The sequence below is a fragment of the Martes martes genome (assembly GCF_963455335.1).
Source record: "Martes martes genome assembly, chromosome: 6".
Classification (NCBI taxonomy): domain Eukaryota; kingdom Metazoa; phylum Chordata; class Mammalia; order Carnivora; family Mustelidae; genus Martes; species Martes martes.
This window is the reverse complement of record NC_137893.1, coordinates 22176628-22194811: the sequence shown is the minus strand read 5'-3', so window position 1 is coordinate 22194811 and position 18184 is coordinate 22176628. Positions and strand designations below refer to the sequence as shown.

The window sequence follows — 18184 nt, the reverse complement described above, 5'->3', positions numbered from 1 at the left end:
ATTTAAGAGCCTAAGGAGTTGAAAAATACTGATTTTGAAAAAATGATATAAAAGCTACCTTACATACTAGACAACATGAATCTGTATAATTAAGAAGAAATTATATAGTTTAAGTGATTTTAAAGTTTTTTGCTTACTATCTATGTATTAAAATCCTACTTTATATATATTTGATAAATTATCAGCAATAGTTTTATTCAAAGAGCAACACCCATGAACCTTTAAAATGAACCATTTATTAAATCAGACTGTTATTCTTAACAGTTAATGTAAGTTACATGTATGTTTATGTCAGAGTATTTCACATGGAAATTTTTTAAACTCTTATAGGCAAGCAAAATTGTACCACACAATATATAAGTGGGAAAGGGGTACTGCTAAACATTCAAATAAGGCAAGTATTTAAAAACAGTAAAACAATAATTAAAAAAAATTCAAGCATTCCTTTAAGAGAATTCAATACTACTAGCTAAACATACTTTCTGAGTGTATTCATATAATCAAGGCAGTGTTTCTTCTTTTAAAACATCAGGAAATGGAATAAGGCTCATTAATAGATACAGCTGCCCTCAAGATTTCAATCTCAGTTGCTCTCTTTAAATTAAAATTCACAAAGTGCACAATTAAGATATATCAAAAAACTGAATCTGCTACTCTAACAACAGCTGTCCATGCTTAATACTTAGTGGTTTATTTGACCAAATTATCTTTTCAGGGAAAAATAAAAAAAGATAAGCCACTGGAAAACATTTAGTTTGAAATGTATGCTAATATTTTCTTAGAAATCAAAAATTATGGAGGAAAAGGGTTATTTATCATAAGGAAAAGAAAGCAAAACACTGGAATGACCGAACATTTTCAAAGAACAAGCACCACAAAGGACATTTGCATTCAGTTTTGTAATATTTATCAATGAATTTTTCTTACTCCAACCAATCTACTTCATCAAATTCTGAATCATCTTCTGAATCACTATATTCAACAGCAATACGGCGAGACAGGATGGTGGCAACATCATTTTCAATGCGTTCGTGTTTAGCTTCCTGTTCACGCTGCTCTTCTACTTTGCGTAGCTGAATACCTGATACAGAAAAACCAAAGCATTCATTGTAAACCAAAATACTAAATACTACATATTATTAATCTTTCTGGAATAAAATCAAATACATGTGAGAAATACTAACTGGAAAATGAAAAGCAAGATCTATTAAAAAGAATTTGAAGGGATCATATTTAGAATCGTTAATACGTGGTCAATTAATGGTCAATTTGAAGGGATCATATTTAGAATTGTTAATACGTGGTCAATTAATGGTCAATTAATTCTTTCATTATCTGTAAAACTAACTGGTCAAACTTAGCAGTTATCCTGGTGAATATCTACAGCTTATTTAGCCATGATGGTCTACTGTGCCTCCCTACTGAGTACCTCCCCCAAAAAAGTCAACCGGTGGTCAAATAAATGTTGTCGAGTGTATCTTCTGTGGCTTTATTCTCTCCAGTGCTTGAGGGGAAGGCAGTATTATTCATTCTCTACTGCTGGTGCCTGGCTTATAGTAGGTGCCTAGGAAATGCAGGCTGAATAAATGAATGAGTATGAGAGGCCTTTCCTTTGTTACTAAGGGAGGAACTTTAATCCTATAAAGGCATCTGGCAGAGCAAGTGTCACTGATACACCAAATGGACAGCCTTAACACTGAAGAAAACATCATTTTTAAAGGAGTTAATATATACATTAAACATAATATAAAGGGTTTTAACTAAATTTTCTATAACTTGTAAGTCTAACACTTTCAATTTCTCATTATTTAATGAACATTTTAAGAATCCCTACTAAAGTATGAAAATAAAATAATTAAATGTGATTTATTTTCTGGAAAATGATTTAAAATACATGTTGAACACAGCTCTCCTTTCTACGAACCATGTGTGCAAAGATATGGTCATCTAAAATTTTTTAAGTGAGGAAAACGTTATTCTGTCAAATATTTAGGAAGATTCTAATGACACCATAGCAATGCTTTTAAAGGCCACAAGGAAATTACCTTTTCGTATTGCTTCCAGAAGTACACTCCTGGCGTCACTGATTACAGGTAGAGTTGATGGATGACGCTTTGGCTCAGAAGCAGGTATAACTTGTGATGGAGGAGATGGAGGCATTAATGGAACATGGGGACCTGGGGCAGTAGATGGAGCTGGATGTAGCCCAGAGGGAGGATGAGTAAGAGCTGCAACTGTGACAGGTGATGATGGTCGAATGCCAGGTGGAGGCAGAGGAGGCGGTGGTGGGGGTGGAGGCAGCCCCTGGACTTCACCTTGCGGGAGTGGATGAACTGGTACAGTTTCGCATACCGGGGCAGCTCTAGCTACTGGTGGAGAGGGCTGTACTAGAGGAGGTGCGATCGGAGGAGGAGCTGGGTGGAGAACTCCAGGGGCAATCTGGAGAGGAGCTGGAGGTGGAGGTACTGCTGGAGCTTGCAAAGCAGTGGCTGGAGGTGGAGGTGGGGGAGGTACTGGCGGGGGAGGAGTTGAAGTCATTGAAGCTCTTAATGAAGAAGTTGACAAGGCAGATGGAAGAGGTGGTGGAGGAGGTGGGGGGGTGGGGCTCACAAACACAGGTGTCCTGCCTGTAGCTGGTGACTGAGGGCGATTTTCTATCAAACCTGTAGCAGAACTGAAATGATAAAGAAATCCTAGCAAGTTATTAAAAGAGAAAGAACTAACCACAGGAAAGAAATGACTACCAGTAATTATATCAGGGCAGATGTATTAACATGTTCCTAAAGAAATTAAAAATTCTTCAGTATTTAGGATGAAGGGAAAACACCAACAAGAAAATTAAGAGGTGGTGCTTTCGTTTGTAATATTCTAAATGGTCTCATCCTTCCATGCACCTGTCATAGGCACTCAAGCATTTTATGCTTACTTTGATAAATAAAATATTCAATTTTATGCTGTGATGGGAGTCTTTATAATGACTCAACATTTATCATATGACAATATTTGCAGCAATACTTGTGGCCATTACAATGCTGCACTGATACTGAAGCTATTAAGACTCATCATATGTCATTTCAGTTAAATCAATAACAACTAATTATAAGCCACAAAAGGAAATTTATGGCTCTCTTCCTTCCTGAGGATGGAACATCAAATGACTCAGTGATAGAGGGCTGATTTTTTTAACTGAAAATTATAAAGCTGGTCTCTATTTACCTATTAAAAATTTTATAAGCTGGATAACAATGGACAAAATTAAACTTCAAAATTGCTTTACTGAAGATTATTGCCTCTTTTCTCTCAAATTCTCAGAGTATTCCCCATAATACCAAATTAACACTTAGAATCACATTCTTTGGTTCCCATTTCTTAGTCCCTTACCACATTCTAAAAATTTTTAATTTTTATTAATATATTGCACATTATGGGCTTGATAATAAAGCTATAATAAAATGAAACACACTTTAACCTTTAAAGTAAATTCTCATTCACTAAATTTTCCCCGAGAGAACACGTCAGCTTTTATCAGAGGCTGGCAAATGATGTCCCACAGCCAAACCTGAACTGCTGTTTTTATAAGTAAGGTTTCATTGAAACACAAACAGGTATTTATTTATGTATAGTCTCACCAATGGCAGAGCTGAGTAGCTGTGACAGAGAACGTATGCCCACAAGCCTAAAATATTGACTAACTGATCCTTTCAAGAAAAAGGTTACCAGCCCCTGAGAATAAATATCACCTGCCCATCCCAGCATACCTGATACAGGTGGGTATGGGTTTGGCATCCCCTGCTCCATGCATTGGTGGAGGTGGAGGAGGTTCGTGTGGTCTGACTAAGACCCTTTCCTCAGCTCTAGTCAGAAGCTCACTCATCTGACTAAACGGCAAGGCAGAAAGTGAGTAAGATCCATCCATATGGTCCACATATGTCTGAGGTCTAAAAAAAAAAAATACAGTATCAGTGTATTTTTCTTGAATTACAGGTGGAGTACAGTGTTCTACAGGAGATATTTAACATGTATCCTTTGATTGCTAATATTTTAATCACTACTAAGAAACTTCAGAAATTTATTACTGCTTTTAAAACAAAGAATGCTGCTCACAATGTAACCTTTCCTTGCAGTTATTTTACTATATTATAATATAATACTAATTCAATTTACAAGGATAAAAAGTATTACATATAGAATCTTATAAGCAAGAAAGTAATTAATTTTTGGCAAATTGTGTTCAAAGCTATCTGCCTCTATTTCATTTTTTCCCTTCAAAATATGATGCCAATGACAAAAAGCCAGAATATGAAAACTGGAATTTTCCACAATCAGGATATCTCGTTGCTCTCTTAAACCTAAATGACTTCTAAATGTCTGTATTAGTGAGAAAGGCCTCTATGATACCACAGAGATGGCAAACTACATTGTTTTGTCTTTTTGGTGTTTTCAAAGGTGGCAGGGTACTCAGAAAATAACTGAGTAACAAATCAACACATGACTTAAGATCAGATTTAAACAAAACTTTAGATTTATAAATATTTACTGATTGTAGTGCATGCTGGGGATGAATGTACACAAAGTGAGTTAGAAAATACAACTGACTATGAACACAGGTTTGAACTGAGCATGCCCACTTATATGAGGTTTTTTTTTTTTTTTACAGTACAGCACTGTTGATGTATTTTCTTTATGGTTTTCCTTTTTTTTTTTTTTAAGATTTTATTTAATTATTTGACAGAGAAAGACACAGCAAGAGAGGGAACACAAGCACGGGGAGTGGGAAAGGGAGAAGCAGGCTTCCTGCAGAGCAGGGAGCCCGATGTGGGGCTCCATCCCAGGTCCCTGGGATCACAAGCCAAGCTGAAGGCAGACGCTTAAGAACTGGGCCACCCAGGCACCCCTCTTTATAATTTTCTTAACATTTTTTCCTGTGGCTTACTGTATTATAAAAGTACAGTATATAATACACATAACATACAAAATACGTGTTAAATGACTATTTATATTCTCATTAAGGCTCCCAGTCAACAGGAGGCTATCAGTACTGAAGCTTTTGGGGAGGCAAAAGTCACATGTGGATTTCTGACTGCACAAGGAATTGGTGTTCCTAACTCCCTCGTTGTTTAAGAATTAACTGTACTGAACTTACACTACTGGGTAAGGTAAAAAAGATTGCTTTTTAAAATAAATCTCAATTCTTTAGGCTTTTTTCTTTCAATATGCATATAAATAGTATCTTACATGTATGTTACTTCTAAACTTGGCAAAGATATTAGCCTAATAATTTACATGTATTATTCCAAAGAAAACTTGAAGCTCTTTTCCATTCAAAAATAAGTACAATATATATAATAATGACTATACTCATTCAACTATACACAAATTCCTTTACAGAGATATGCTAGTATAATGTTTAGTTAGGGTAGCATGTTATTTAGATGGGGCCATGGTGACTGAGAAAGGAAAAAGACCTATTCTATAGTTCCGCAAAAGGGGATGAGTAATTCTGTTTAAAAGTCCTGATGTGACTGAGGTGGGAGATGTGACATAGAAAGGGAGTCAGGAGAAAGAAAAGGAACAAAATATTACTCTTTCTCAGCTCCTATTTTATATGTAGTGAAACAGTAATATTTCAAAAAAATTCCAGACCCCATTCCTCTATTATGAAATTCTAGCAGACTCTGCCTGAAATATTGAGAGAGAGCACTGAGACTTCATATGAAAGCTTAAACAACCCTAAAGAGAATCTATTCCAACCACCTCTTTCTATAGATGATGAAACTAAAATCCAGGTATGAAAATGACCTGCCCAAGACCAGACTTTAGTAGGCTCACAAAAGTCAGGGTTTCAAAATTATTTCTATAGCTAAAGCAGGGTCTGCTGGTTCAACAATTCAGGACCTAAGACTTAGAGGCATAGATATCAGAAACAAAGCCAGTATTTTATCATTAATTTTGTTAAAAAACAAATAAAAGAAAAGAAACCTTGTTTCAAAATGAGAGGCTGGGCCATTAGCAACTTCAATATGCTTATGTAAGAGATTAGCATCATCTTCAGCCAGCTCTGGACCTTGGGCCAGTTTCTGCCATTCTCTCCGCCTGTCATGAGGTGCTCTTGGCACTTTTTCTGGTTCATGAGGACGATCTAGATTTTTCTGCTATAACAGATGTATTGAAACAAAGCCAAATGCTGAAGTACTAAGTTTTTAAAAAGATGTTATTAACAATCAAAATAAAATTCTAACATTAATACTGAAAAAGACAATGCCATCATAATATAGTTAAAGTAACACAGAGACAGTTCATTTGTACATTCAGAATTAAATCTAGCTAGCTTGCTTGCAATCCCAGTTTCTGGTCACGTTTCTTTAACCTCTAATTTTAACTGATGCACCAGATAAAAATAGTATGCCTAAAAAGATGGGATCAGGAGGGAGACAAACCGTAAGAGACTCTTAATCTCACAAAACAAACTGAGGGTTGCTGGAGGGAGGGGGGTTATGGAGAGGGTAGTTGGGTTATGTACATTGGGGAGGGTTTGTGCTATGGTGAGTGCTGTGAAGCGTGTAAGCCTGACGATTCAGACCTGTACCCCTGAGGCAAATAATGCATTATATGTTAATAAAAATAATTAATTAAAAAATAGTATGCCTAAATAATAAAATTTGAGGTCAGAAAGTCCTTTCAGATGAAAAAAGATTCACCAACTCTCCTCCCAAATCTACTAGTTTTTGCTATAATGAGTGAAACTTCTACCATTAATGGCACTGTCTAACTCTAACCAAAACCTTGAAATTTATTAAGGCTATGTAATCTGGAAAGTGACCAATTAGCTAGCCAATATAATTATTCAATTAACCCATAACCACCGTGTCACTCAACAGAAACAGGGTACTCAAAAAATAAAACACAAAATGATTCAAACTGTGGGAGAAAGCAGAGAGAGGTCAAGAGTTGGTGTAATAAAGTCAAATGCCCAAGGGGCGAAGCGGACCACATACATGAATGAAGAAAATCAGGTGTAAGATGGGGATTGCAATGAAAAAACAGGTATGTCCATTCAAGGCTTTCCACTTCAAGAATTTTAAAACCACTGTGTTTGTCAAACAAAACACTGACTGCAGGCATAATCTGAGCTGCCAGTCACCAGTCTGTAAACTCTGGCTAGAACGCTGGGATACTGTCTAGTACAGAAAATAATAACATGAAAGCATTATGGAGAAAAGGGAGGAGAGGATAGATAGTTACAGGAGAAACAGAGGGATGATAAGAAACAGATTTTGCCTCTTTCATAATTCTGCCTAAACCCCAATTCTGCCTCCTTCTTTATTTCCAGTTATTATCAACATAAAATAAAGCAGATCCAAGAACATTTTATTACAAAGTAGAAAATAGCAACACAGCAGACAGATAATAGGAATTTGGTGAGAATATAACCTTTCAAAACATTTAGGACATGATCTGTGGTAAGAAAATATAGCTTAATCTACTTTGCCAACATCTGCACAATATTCCTTTGTCCCTTCTTACCAGAATGCCCTTCTCTTCCCTGGTGCACTTAATTCTTATTTGTTCTACAGTATTATAAGCTTTGTTGGAAGTGTTTACCAACCCTGTCCTCTGGCTAAAGCAGGTGCCATTTTGTGCTACCTAAACCCTCCAAGCATACCTCTGGTATGGCACTTATACCACATTATAATACTGATTGTTCATCTGTTCCCCCATTAGATTGTGATCTTCCTGTGTGGTTATAAAGACTTCAGTATAAAACTGTCAAGATACAAGCCTAATAAAGTTCCCTGCATGCAACAAAACACAAATACACAAAAACTAACTTCAATTTTTTGAATCTCTTGTAATACCTTCTGTTTCCTCTTTTCCTTCCTCTTATCCTCTGTATCTTGCAACATCTTTTCTTTCCATAGATCAAAGAAATACGAAGGATTGGTATAAAACTTCAAACCTTCTTTACCATCATCTCTGAAATGTAGAAATATCAATCAAAACATATACCAGTAAGACTTAGAAAGGCAATCAATAATTTTACTAAAATGCTTTTCTCTTACATTAATGAAATAATACAGCATGCATAAAAATACTGACAAAATGAATTAGAATGCTGCATCAATAAAATATTTCTCATGAATCAGACAAAAAACTAAGGAAAACGGAAAACCAGGTGTTTTTCAGAGTTGGTGTTACTAATCTGAAGAACAGCTGGACGATTTTCATCCCTAACTTGTGCTGAATACCAACTTTTCTAAAAGTCCTTTGGGAAATTCCAATAGTTACAAAAGGTTCTGCCAAAGATAAAAGCCTGAAAAGACAATAATATCATTAGAATAGAGAAATTACACAGGTTTCTGCCAATTACTCTAATTTGCTTATTATCTCACCAAACCCCAAAAATATCCTTTAAAACTCATTCTAGTAGCAACAGTTATTTTTATTCAATGACTTGCATACTGACAAAACAGTTTCAGATAAATATCTGAATACCATTTTATTCAGGATATGTGTTGTGTATCTTAAATTACCAATTGAACAAATTATGTGAAAGTACCCCCTAACAAAGCCTGAGGAATTCCAGATTTTATTGTAAATGGTACAAAACATCTTTAAAAGATACTACACATGCATTTTGTAAAAACTTAATGCATATAGATCAAGAGTAGGCATAAGCAAGCAAAAATGATATTTCTACATTTTGTTAGTGTGGTGGAATTTTGAGCTCTTCATTTTTTATTTTTCATCTGACCAGCTATTACATTAAAAAGACAGTAACTCTTTGCCCCTTCATATTAGTAAGTTTGCCATTGGCTTTGATTAATAATACTTTTCAAAACAACTTCCTTGAGTAAGTTTTGTCTTTTGTATGCCAGAACCTTGGGAACCCACCTAGTGAATAAAGCAAAAGTTTTCTAAAGGTGGTAGATGAGGAGGGTTCTATGTGTTGGTGAAACGCTCAGTGACATAAAAAATGCTCGGGGATTCAGCGTTTAAGGGTAGAGTGCTACTGATCTGGATTGAAAGTCTGCACTAAATCGCCAGCCTTCACATTTATTACCCCACTGACCTGTAAGGAGTGAGTATATTGAGAGGTGGAGGCTGTTCGCAAACGTCATAGGTCTCTTGTAATGGAATAGGCAAAGTCTTGCGGTCAAAGAGCTGCTGATCTTGAATTGTGGAACTTCGGAAAGCTTTCCTCATTGTTATATCTTGCAAAGATACTAAAACAAAAATGAAAAATCTATTTTATTTCTTTTTCTAAGTGGATTTAACATAGTACACAAATTCACATACCGTATTTAAGAGTTGGCATAGCTCAGGAAGTTGTGACTATAGAGGCTTGTGAATCAGGAAGCACATTTTAAATGCTCTACCATTATATCACAGTGTTGTTCCAACCAGGTGAGTTTGAAGGCACCTGTGATTTCTAAGGCTCAAAAGGCTCTAATGATAGCCTGAAGCATCCTCTACATTTCCCATCAAACATCTTTTTCCTACTTGCCATCCCCAGCCCCCACTAACCCACATTTTTCTTCTTCCTTTTTTAAATAATCTTTTTTCTCATTTCCCTTTCTTACTTTTATTTAGCTTACACCAACAACACTGAAAGAATTACTTAGTCCTCAGTGGCATTCTTGGCTAAACATATTGTTGACGTCTATGCTATCTAGACTACAAATATTATACATATGCTTTAAACTTAAAACAAAGTTTACCATAAAGAAAATATTTTCTTTATAGATTGTCAGGCAATCTATACCATCATCTATTTCACTTATTACTTATCTTATACTCTAAGGATCTCTATTTAGCTATAAGCTCTTGAAGACTGACCCTGTCTCATACATCAGTATCTCCAGTAACTAGCAGAGCTCCATCACATACATGATAATCTAAAATAACTTCATTTACTCATTTTCTTTTGGACTATGCAGCATGTTAAAATAAGAAATGTACCAAATTAGTACATTCTTAATTCTTAGAATGATTTTCTGATGTTAAAAAAGTAGGTGATTTCTTAAATATTTAATATGGGTTTAAGTATTTAGGTAAATACCATAGCAAGGCCAGTACTACACAATTCTTAAATTAATTCTTCTCCCTAAAACAGTATCTCTATCATCCTCACAAGTAAAATTCACTCAGCGTGAACGTCTGGATCTATGGACTAGCTGGAGCGATGTGGCTCTGCGATGGCTAAACCACGACTGTCTTTCCAGCAACTACACTGCTGCATGATTTGTAACACACTCAAAAACACCAAAATAAAATTCAGAGAAGGAAAAATTTTTTTTCTCACTATCGCTAAAGAGCGATATAAGAGGTATTTAATGAACAGACTATATGTGCTTGATGTTCTCACTAATGTTTATTTCACTTAATTTTTGCAACAATTCAACGAGAAGAGAAATTATTATTCCATTTTAAACATAAGAAAACCAAGCCTAGGAAACATGATAAAACTGGCCCAAGGCAAAATGGTTAATAAGCAATGGAGCCAGAATAGAAAACCCCGATCTGTCTGCCTCTGAGGCTGATCCTTTTAGCCCTAACACCACACACTGTTCTCTGGCTCCTGTCAGATGTGGCCCCTTTTCTATAACCAAAATGGATCAATTCTTGCCACTCCCCCACCCCACTTATTTACTGTAAGTAAATAACCAGCATGGAAACTAGTGTTTAATCTCCCAAACCTTTCTTAGTCAAGGATGTAAAGAACGTATAAAGTAATAAGCAGTTAAAAAAAAAAGATTTATTTATTTATTTGAGAGAGAGAGAGAGAGAGAGCAGGGGGAGGGGCAGAGGGAAGAAGAGAGAGAAACTCTAAGCAGACTCTGCACGGAGCATGGAGCTCAACACTAGGCTCGATCACAGGACCCTGAGACAATGACCTGAGCCGAAACCAAGAGTTGGATGCTTAACCAACTGTGCCACCCAGGGGCCCCATTAATAAGCACGTTTACATCTTCAACTGCTCTCATTTACCATTTGTCTTATTAACCACGCCACCGTGCTAAAAGCCCTTCCAGCTGCCAACATGACATCTGACATTTAAACAGTTTTATGTAACACAGTAAGTCAACACAGTATTTGTAAATGTAATTAAATATAATTATATAGGTCTTTGTTTAAAAGATCATTTTTTACACAGTTTCTAAATTATATTCATAGTTCTCACCATTATTTAAATTATTTAATAGTAATTTAGAAAACAAAAATACTGGTATTACACTCTGTAATTTTGTATCATATTCATAATGTTATTTCATGTGAACTCTGAGTTTAAAAATCTAGGTTATAGTTATATAAGTAACTTTGAAAATGTCTTCTTTCCAACATCCCCAAAATGGTAACAAATTAAGCAGTTCAGCTTTTAGATTCTGAATCCTTCTCTAATGTACCCCATAATTTATTACAACATATACATCAAAGGCCATGGGTAAAAAAGACTTGTAATAAACTCATGTTTAATACTGTTCTTAAATTAAATGCTCATCTCACCAAACCTAGGATACATGTGAAAGAAAATATAATATGAATAAACTTACATTCTTCCTCTTTAGGGTCAAGCTGTGTAACACTAACAGATAAACGGTCCACCCGTTCTTGTAATGAGTTAACTCTGAAGGAAAAACTATGTGCTTCATTGAACAATTCTCCAAATATATCTTCAGCATATTTACCTAGGCAAAAATGAAACATATGCCATAAAATTTAATGTGATCAGAGATAAATACCAAACAATTTGACATTTTAAAAGTGCTGTCCTGAAATTTGGCATTTATTTGGAACTAGTTTATACTTTAAACCCTAAAGTGACCAAACTGAGACAGAGTGGGAACACAACATAAACCCTGGGAAATCTGATTTTAAATAGTAGCTCTGCCACTTCGTAGGTGTCTTGTGCCTAAAATGGAAATACTCAATCTGCTTTATCCATACCTGCCCAGTTGTTGAGGTTAGAGAACATTATGATGTTAAAGTATATACAAATAATACCTCTTTTAAATCAGCATTCATAAATAAACTCTATACTAGAACTGATTTTCAGGCCAAATAGCAGAATCTAAGAGTCTTTATAAACCCAACGGAAGACCAGTCTCAGATAGGCCCAAAACACAGATTCTGAAAATTTATGAGATAAAATATCTTCTTGCTCTATTTGCTTAAAAAAGCATCATAAATCTAAAATCACTGTATTTTCTCTAGTCATATACATTTCTATTACTGAAAAGAATAAGCAAAAATAATCCCATTATAAAAGGAGAAAAAAAAGAGAAATTTCTATCTAGTAAATAAGCCAGGGAGAAGTTTAGGCAACCTATAATGAAAACATTATTCAAGTATATTTAGGACATATACAGTAATGTATAATCATGATATAAAGGTGAGTCATTATTATGTGCACCTTTGAATAAAAAAAATTGATGGTCTTCCTAAATTAAGACATTTTAGACGCAAGGATACTGTGTAGGTTAAATCTAGTTCAACAGTAAGTTCTATTGAGACAGTTCCTGAGACAGAGGTAATAAATATTTATCAAATGAATTCATTAATCTCACTAGTTTATATTTGAGTAATATTGCACTTTTCCAAGGTATGCCAATACATTACCTGTTAAATCAACAAGCATTTAATGAGGGCTCGCCCTGTGCCAGGCAGATGTATGACCTTCTGAAGGCACCAAAAAGTAAAACACAAAATTCCTGTCCTAGAAGATTCTATAATGTTTAAGAAAAAAAATCAAAACTTTAAAGTCTCGATAATAAATTAAGAACTTTAATGTCTACAAAAATATAATAAAAAAGAATTGTTTTGTATATATTCATTTACTCACATATATCTTTAAACCAAATTGACTGAAAAGGTCTTATATGTACCAGACATTGTACCAGACCCTGGGTATATAAAAATGATGGAACAAGGTCTCTGCCATTGATGAGTTTTGAACAGAGGGAGAAAGAGACATCTAAACAAATATGAAAAGCAATTTAATAAATAAGTCCAAATCTTTATTCCATTCACTTTGAGGCCTTGGTATCAATTTCCTCACCTGTAAAATAGGGATAAAAATATCTGCTTCAAAAAGAATTTATAACAAAAGGGAGACAGAGAGCAAAGAACCTCGCAGAATTCCACATACAGGGTAGGAGGTCAGCAAAGGGCATCCCTTACTATAATATAAGGTAAAAGCCACAGAACACAGAGAATAAAGCCCCTAACTTTTGGGTGTGGGGTGGTGTCAGTGACACTTCCAGAGACACAGCTTCTTCAGCAGATAAGGAAAGTACCCCAAGTCCCAAGTGTAAGAAAAGGCAGGTATAAAGTCATTCATTTATTCATCTAATGTTAGGGATACAAATGTGAGGAACACAGAGATAGAAGAGACAATTTCGTCCTTAAAAGAGCTTAAGTTAACACAGGGATCCTTAATTTATAAGCTGTAAACCTATACACAGGTTTTTAAATGTATTTGCATTTTTCTGGAGAGAGGACCCACAGTTTCTCAAAAAATTTTTTAAAAAGAGTCTATGTTCCCCCTCACTAGAGGTTTAACTACTAAAGTACTTCAGTGGATAAAATAAACATCCCATCTGTTCTCTTTTCATATCCCTTCTTACTTTCCAAATCTACCTCCTCTTTCTCTTCGAGGTAAAAGGAATAAAGTTTATAATGTAAAACTGATGGGGCATGTATCTGACTTTGAATGATTAGGAATATTGTACTTATTACCCTTCAAAAACCTACTTGGTCTCCTTACTGTCTTAACATCTATGATGTTAAAAATCTAAATCAAAATCCTCTCAGCTAACATTCTATGTTTTCCAAAATCAGGGTCTGCCATATTTATCCAATACCATCTGTCCCTTTAATCCCCACTTCGTATTTATTTTTGCCTCTATTCATTTGGGTATTCTTCTTGCAAGATAAAAATGCCTTCCTTCCTATTTCCTCTCCATTTTCTAAATTCTTTTGTTTCTTAAAGGCCCAATTCAATTCACATTTCGTTCAGCAAGCCTCTTGTAATGACTTCACCTTATTTTTCATCTTTTCTCAGTTCCTGTAATCTAAAACTCATGATTTTAATTATATACATGCTCACACTATTCAGAATGATTTCAGTATTAATCATATTTGACTCTTCAATTCAAATGGAGTATATACTCTTTTCAGACAAGAACCACGTAGCTTTATCACACAGCAAAGTGTTCAGTGTTATCTGTCTATTGTCTATGTTTATAATTAGTGTTATCAGGCCAATCTATTTATCCTCCCTCCTACCTTGCTATCTATCTGTCAAATTTAGGCTCTATCAGCTCATCTTGGCAGCATGAACTGACTGTATTCAACAGAAGGGTGGCCTTGGGAAGAGAGAATGGTAAAAGATCCCTCAGGTAATTAGCGTCTCAATGATCATTAAATAAGACAACAATAAAATGGGAAAGAATTTTGATAGAACAGAATAAATTTATAGAAAGTGAATTCTATGTTTTCAGTTTTTATCTATTAGAAAACAGAACCGTGTTCTACTAGGAAAAACATTTTTGTGATAAAGAAGACAGGAGGATGTCCCTTGCAATTGACCTTTATTTTGGTGTTCTCTTAACACTTTTGGTGCTAATGATAGCACCAAAGTCAACATTTCAATTACCTAGAACCATTTTGGATAGCCAAGTTCACTAAGTAATTCAGAGATTATTTAATGCATTACTTATTTTAACTACTTTGGATAAAAACTGATGTAAAATCTATTTTAAGCTTCCCTGTCTTAAGTAAAAATACAAAATTAAACATAATTTAACCTTTTCTTGAGGACTCAGTAATGAGTTGATTATGAAATCAAAATGTTCTCAGTGAGAAAGCAGCCTTGAAATGCATAAGATTATCTGCTTTTACATGAAATGGCCTCTTTCCGGTTTTTATATTGCTTTTTCCCTATGTCACTTCTTTCTTTGCTGTAAACTACTACTTTTGACTCGCTTAGGTAATACCTGCTTCTATTTTTATCTCCTCAACGCCTCCCTCTTTTAATGTTCTGAAGCATAAATGTTTGGAAATCAGATTATCAAACCTGTATGAAATATCAAAGTAAAAGTAAACAGACTCTGAGAGAAGGATCAGTTGGGTATTTTATGTACATAGTTTTTAGTGCATGGGCTTGTTTATTTTGGCTAGCTAGGGGCTTTTTAGGTTTGATTCTGGATTCTCATCTATGTCAGTGGGAAAGCTGCCAGAGAGTTTAATTCCAGGGCAGTAAATTATTGTTACACCTTGCTACAGTATTGATGGGGTTTCTTTTGTTTTAGAGTCTCTACAAACTGCTTAGAAAATGTCTACAATAGTCTCGGATTCCAAATCTGAAGCACCAGCTATATTTTACAAGGTATTTCTATTTTCAGAGTTTGGCTACAACATGACCATGTCCCTGCTGTTAGATGTTACTTACATGGATTATACCAGACTTGAACATTCCTTAAGTTTCCATCTTTAGGTCATATAAAAAATGGGTTAGTACAGCAAATTAACACTCTTAATCATTATTATTAGCTCTAAATTTGACATTGGGAATATACCTAAAACAACACGCCTGTATTAGACCCAAAATTCACTTTAAGAAATATTTTAACTAAAATTTAGTGTCATTTCTATGTTATTAATATGTATTTTAATGTTAACCTATATACTCATGTACATGTAGTAATACAAATTTTATATGAAGTTATGTTAGATTCAATTAGTGCTATGTCACAAAAAAGGTCAGCAAATGTCTGTAAAACTATGGTTAATCATATATTAGTATGATACTTAGGACTCTTCTTTTGATTTGTCTCAAAAGTACATTCCATATTGACTTCCCCAAGGAAAAAAACAGGTAAATAATATAGTATGTTAGTGATTCACTGCCAATAACTAACCTGAAAAAATAACCACCAAAAGAGACAAGGAATATACTTAAATTCAAATAAATATCCTTTTATTTTTAAAACTATTTCACAGGCAATACAGAAATTTAGTGCTCTCACCAAGAGCATTCAAAAGTAATTTTTATGTTGCTCTAGCTATGTATGTGAATATCCAAGTGTTCTCACTTGAAACACATTAACAACCTCTCTTTATCTTGTGCTAAGTACTCAAAAGAAAGAACAAAAGTTAAAAGGAAAAGAAAAGAGTCAATCTTGCCTGTAAGGACAATACATGTGGGGCTAAGATATATCTAGGACCACTTAGAGAATATACCTAAGGCCAAGAACATCTTGTTTTTTCTTTAAAATGAAATATAAATGTCTCATTAAAAAGCTAAGCCAAATGTGTAAACCTGGTGATTCACAGACCTGTACCCCTGGGGATAAAAATACATTATATGTTTATTAAAATTAAAAAAAAAAAAAAGCTATGCCATCAATTCAAAAGACAGATTGGATTTACTTTTTTAAATTTTCTAGATTTTAAATTTTGAATAATTTACTTAATTTCTTAACTCGCCAGTTCTCTTCTGCAGTCATGGGAGCACACTGCCTGTCTCCTCCAATATCTGTCCCTCCCATTGGCCTTTACTATCAGGCCAACCTGCCTGCCTTTCATCTGTGAGAGGCCAAGCTCACTTGCTATCTTCACAGCGTTCTGCACATCCCACTACTAATGTCCTTTAGACAACTCACTGGACTAACCTGATTCTCTTAGTGACTACCTCACACCTTTTAATTTTAGATATTTGATAATATAAAAATATTTCCTTAGGCTAATAAAATGTATGTGAAGAAAGAGATACTAGTGCCTCTAAAAAAGTAACAATGATAATAAGCAAGCAAAAGTACAACCCTGGCATTATCTTTCATAGATCAAATCATATTTTAAATATAATTTCAGTAATTCTTGTCCATCATGTGATCCTGTTCCTAAAACTGTCCTTATTTCTCTTTACCAGAGGAAACACGCAGAGAAGAAATGATTCTAAAATTCATTAATTTAAAATGGGTACATTTTTCAAGACAACATTGTATTCTTCTCACGAAACATCCCCCCATATTAATCATAAGAACATCTTCTTAGTACTTACACTCTTAAGTGTAACATTGTGGTTTGCAAGAAATATTTTTCACTGATAATAAAAATACTTACTTAGGCTACTTAGTTGTCTAATTATATTTGCCAAGGAAATATTGGTTACACATTCTAGTTCATTCTTAATGCCTCTAGGCAGTGCTGTGTGGCACAAGTGCCTAGGATCGATGTTTCTTTTCACTAATGGCATCTTGAGATCAACCTCTGTGCCAGGTCACCTGTAGGAAATCAAACAATAAATTAACATTATTCAATTCAACGCAAAACAGAGTAAGACCTCAATCTTTCACATTTAATAATAAAATATTTGCTAGTAAGAAGATAATGAAAATGGAGTTACTGGCTAAATGAATCAAAACTTATTTATTAACCACCTTTTCACCTTCAATTATTAGAATTTTAACATTCTATAAAAAATGAAAAAAACAACTTTCAATGTCAGTTGCTTCACAATGAACTCATAAATCACTATCACTATTATCCTCCTAAAACCACAGTTTTTACTTACTACAACTAGGGTTTTTTTGTTTTGTTTTGTTTTGTTTTGTTTTGAGAAATGGTGTGAAAGGTCCTCTCTAAGTAAGCACTTAAAGAGAATTAAAGAAGCTGGAAGAATAGGATCAAATTTACACTTTCACATAAAATGTATCAGGCGTTCAATGGCTCAGAGATCAAATAGTCCAACAGTCCTATATCTTCAATCTTATCAACACCGACCATATCTTTAATTGATCAAATAGTTCAACTTTCTTCCAATTATAGGCAGCCCTTATTTCCCAGGTCTCACATCTGCACAAATTTCAGCTACCATAGGTTTAGTTCAAGAATACCAGTTTCCAACAACATGGTTCCAATTTCACTTACCAAACTATATTAACTACAACTGCACAAATACAAATTTCCTTGTTAGCACTTTAGTCTACAAAGCACTATGTTAATAAGAGATGTATATCATGATCAGTGATCGATCATTTCCTTCCAAAGTTGGTTGGTGACTGGTCATTCAATTCACCTGTCTAAAGACAGCAAAGCATGTAGCTCTGGGTTACCTTCTTGCCTCCTAAACCCACCTGAAATTTTACAAAATGGGTAACTAAAAGAAGGAACTGGCCAACAA

General features: G+C 34.6%; 1 protein-coding gene across 1 annotated transcript; it reads right to left on the bottom strand.

The window, feature by feature from the left end:
- Nucleotides 1-216: 216 nt before the first annotated feature.
- WASF1 (WASP family member 1) lies at nucleotides 217-17257 on the bottom strand (the record flags this gene model as incomplete). Its single annotated transcript, XM_080807110.1, has 8 exons — nucleotides 217-1081; nucleotides 2046-2674; nucleotides 3759-3938; nucleotides 5980-6152; nucleotides 7857-7974; nucleotides 9071-9224; nucleotides 11553-11687; nucleotides 17125-17257. 8 exons carry the CDS (start codon nucleotides 17255-17257, stop codon nucleotides 924-926), a joined length of 1680 nt encoding a protein of 559 aa, XP_080663236.1. The 3' UTR covers nucleotides 217-923.
- Nucleotides 17258-18184: the final 927 nt, after the last annotated feature.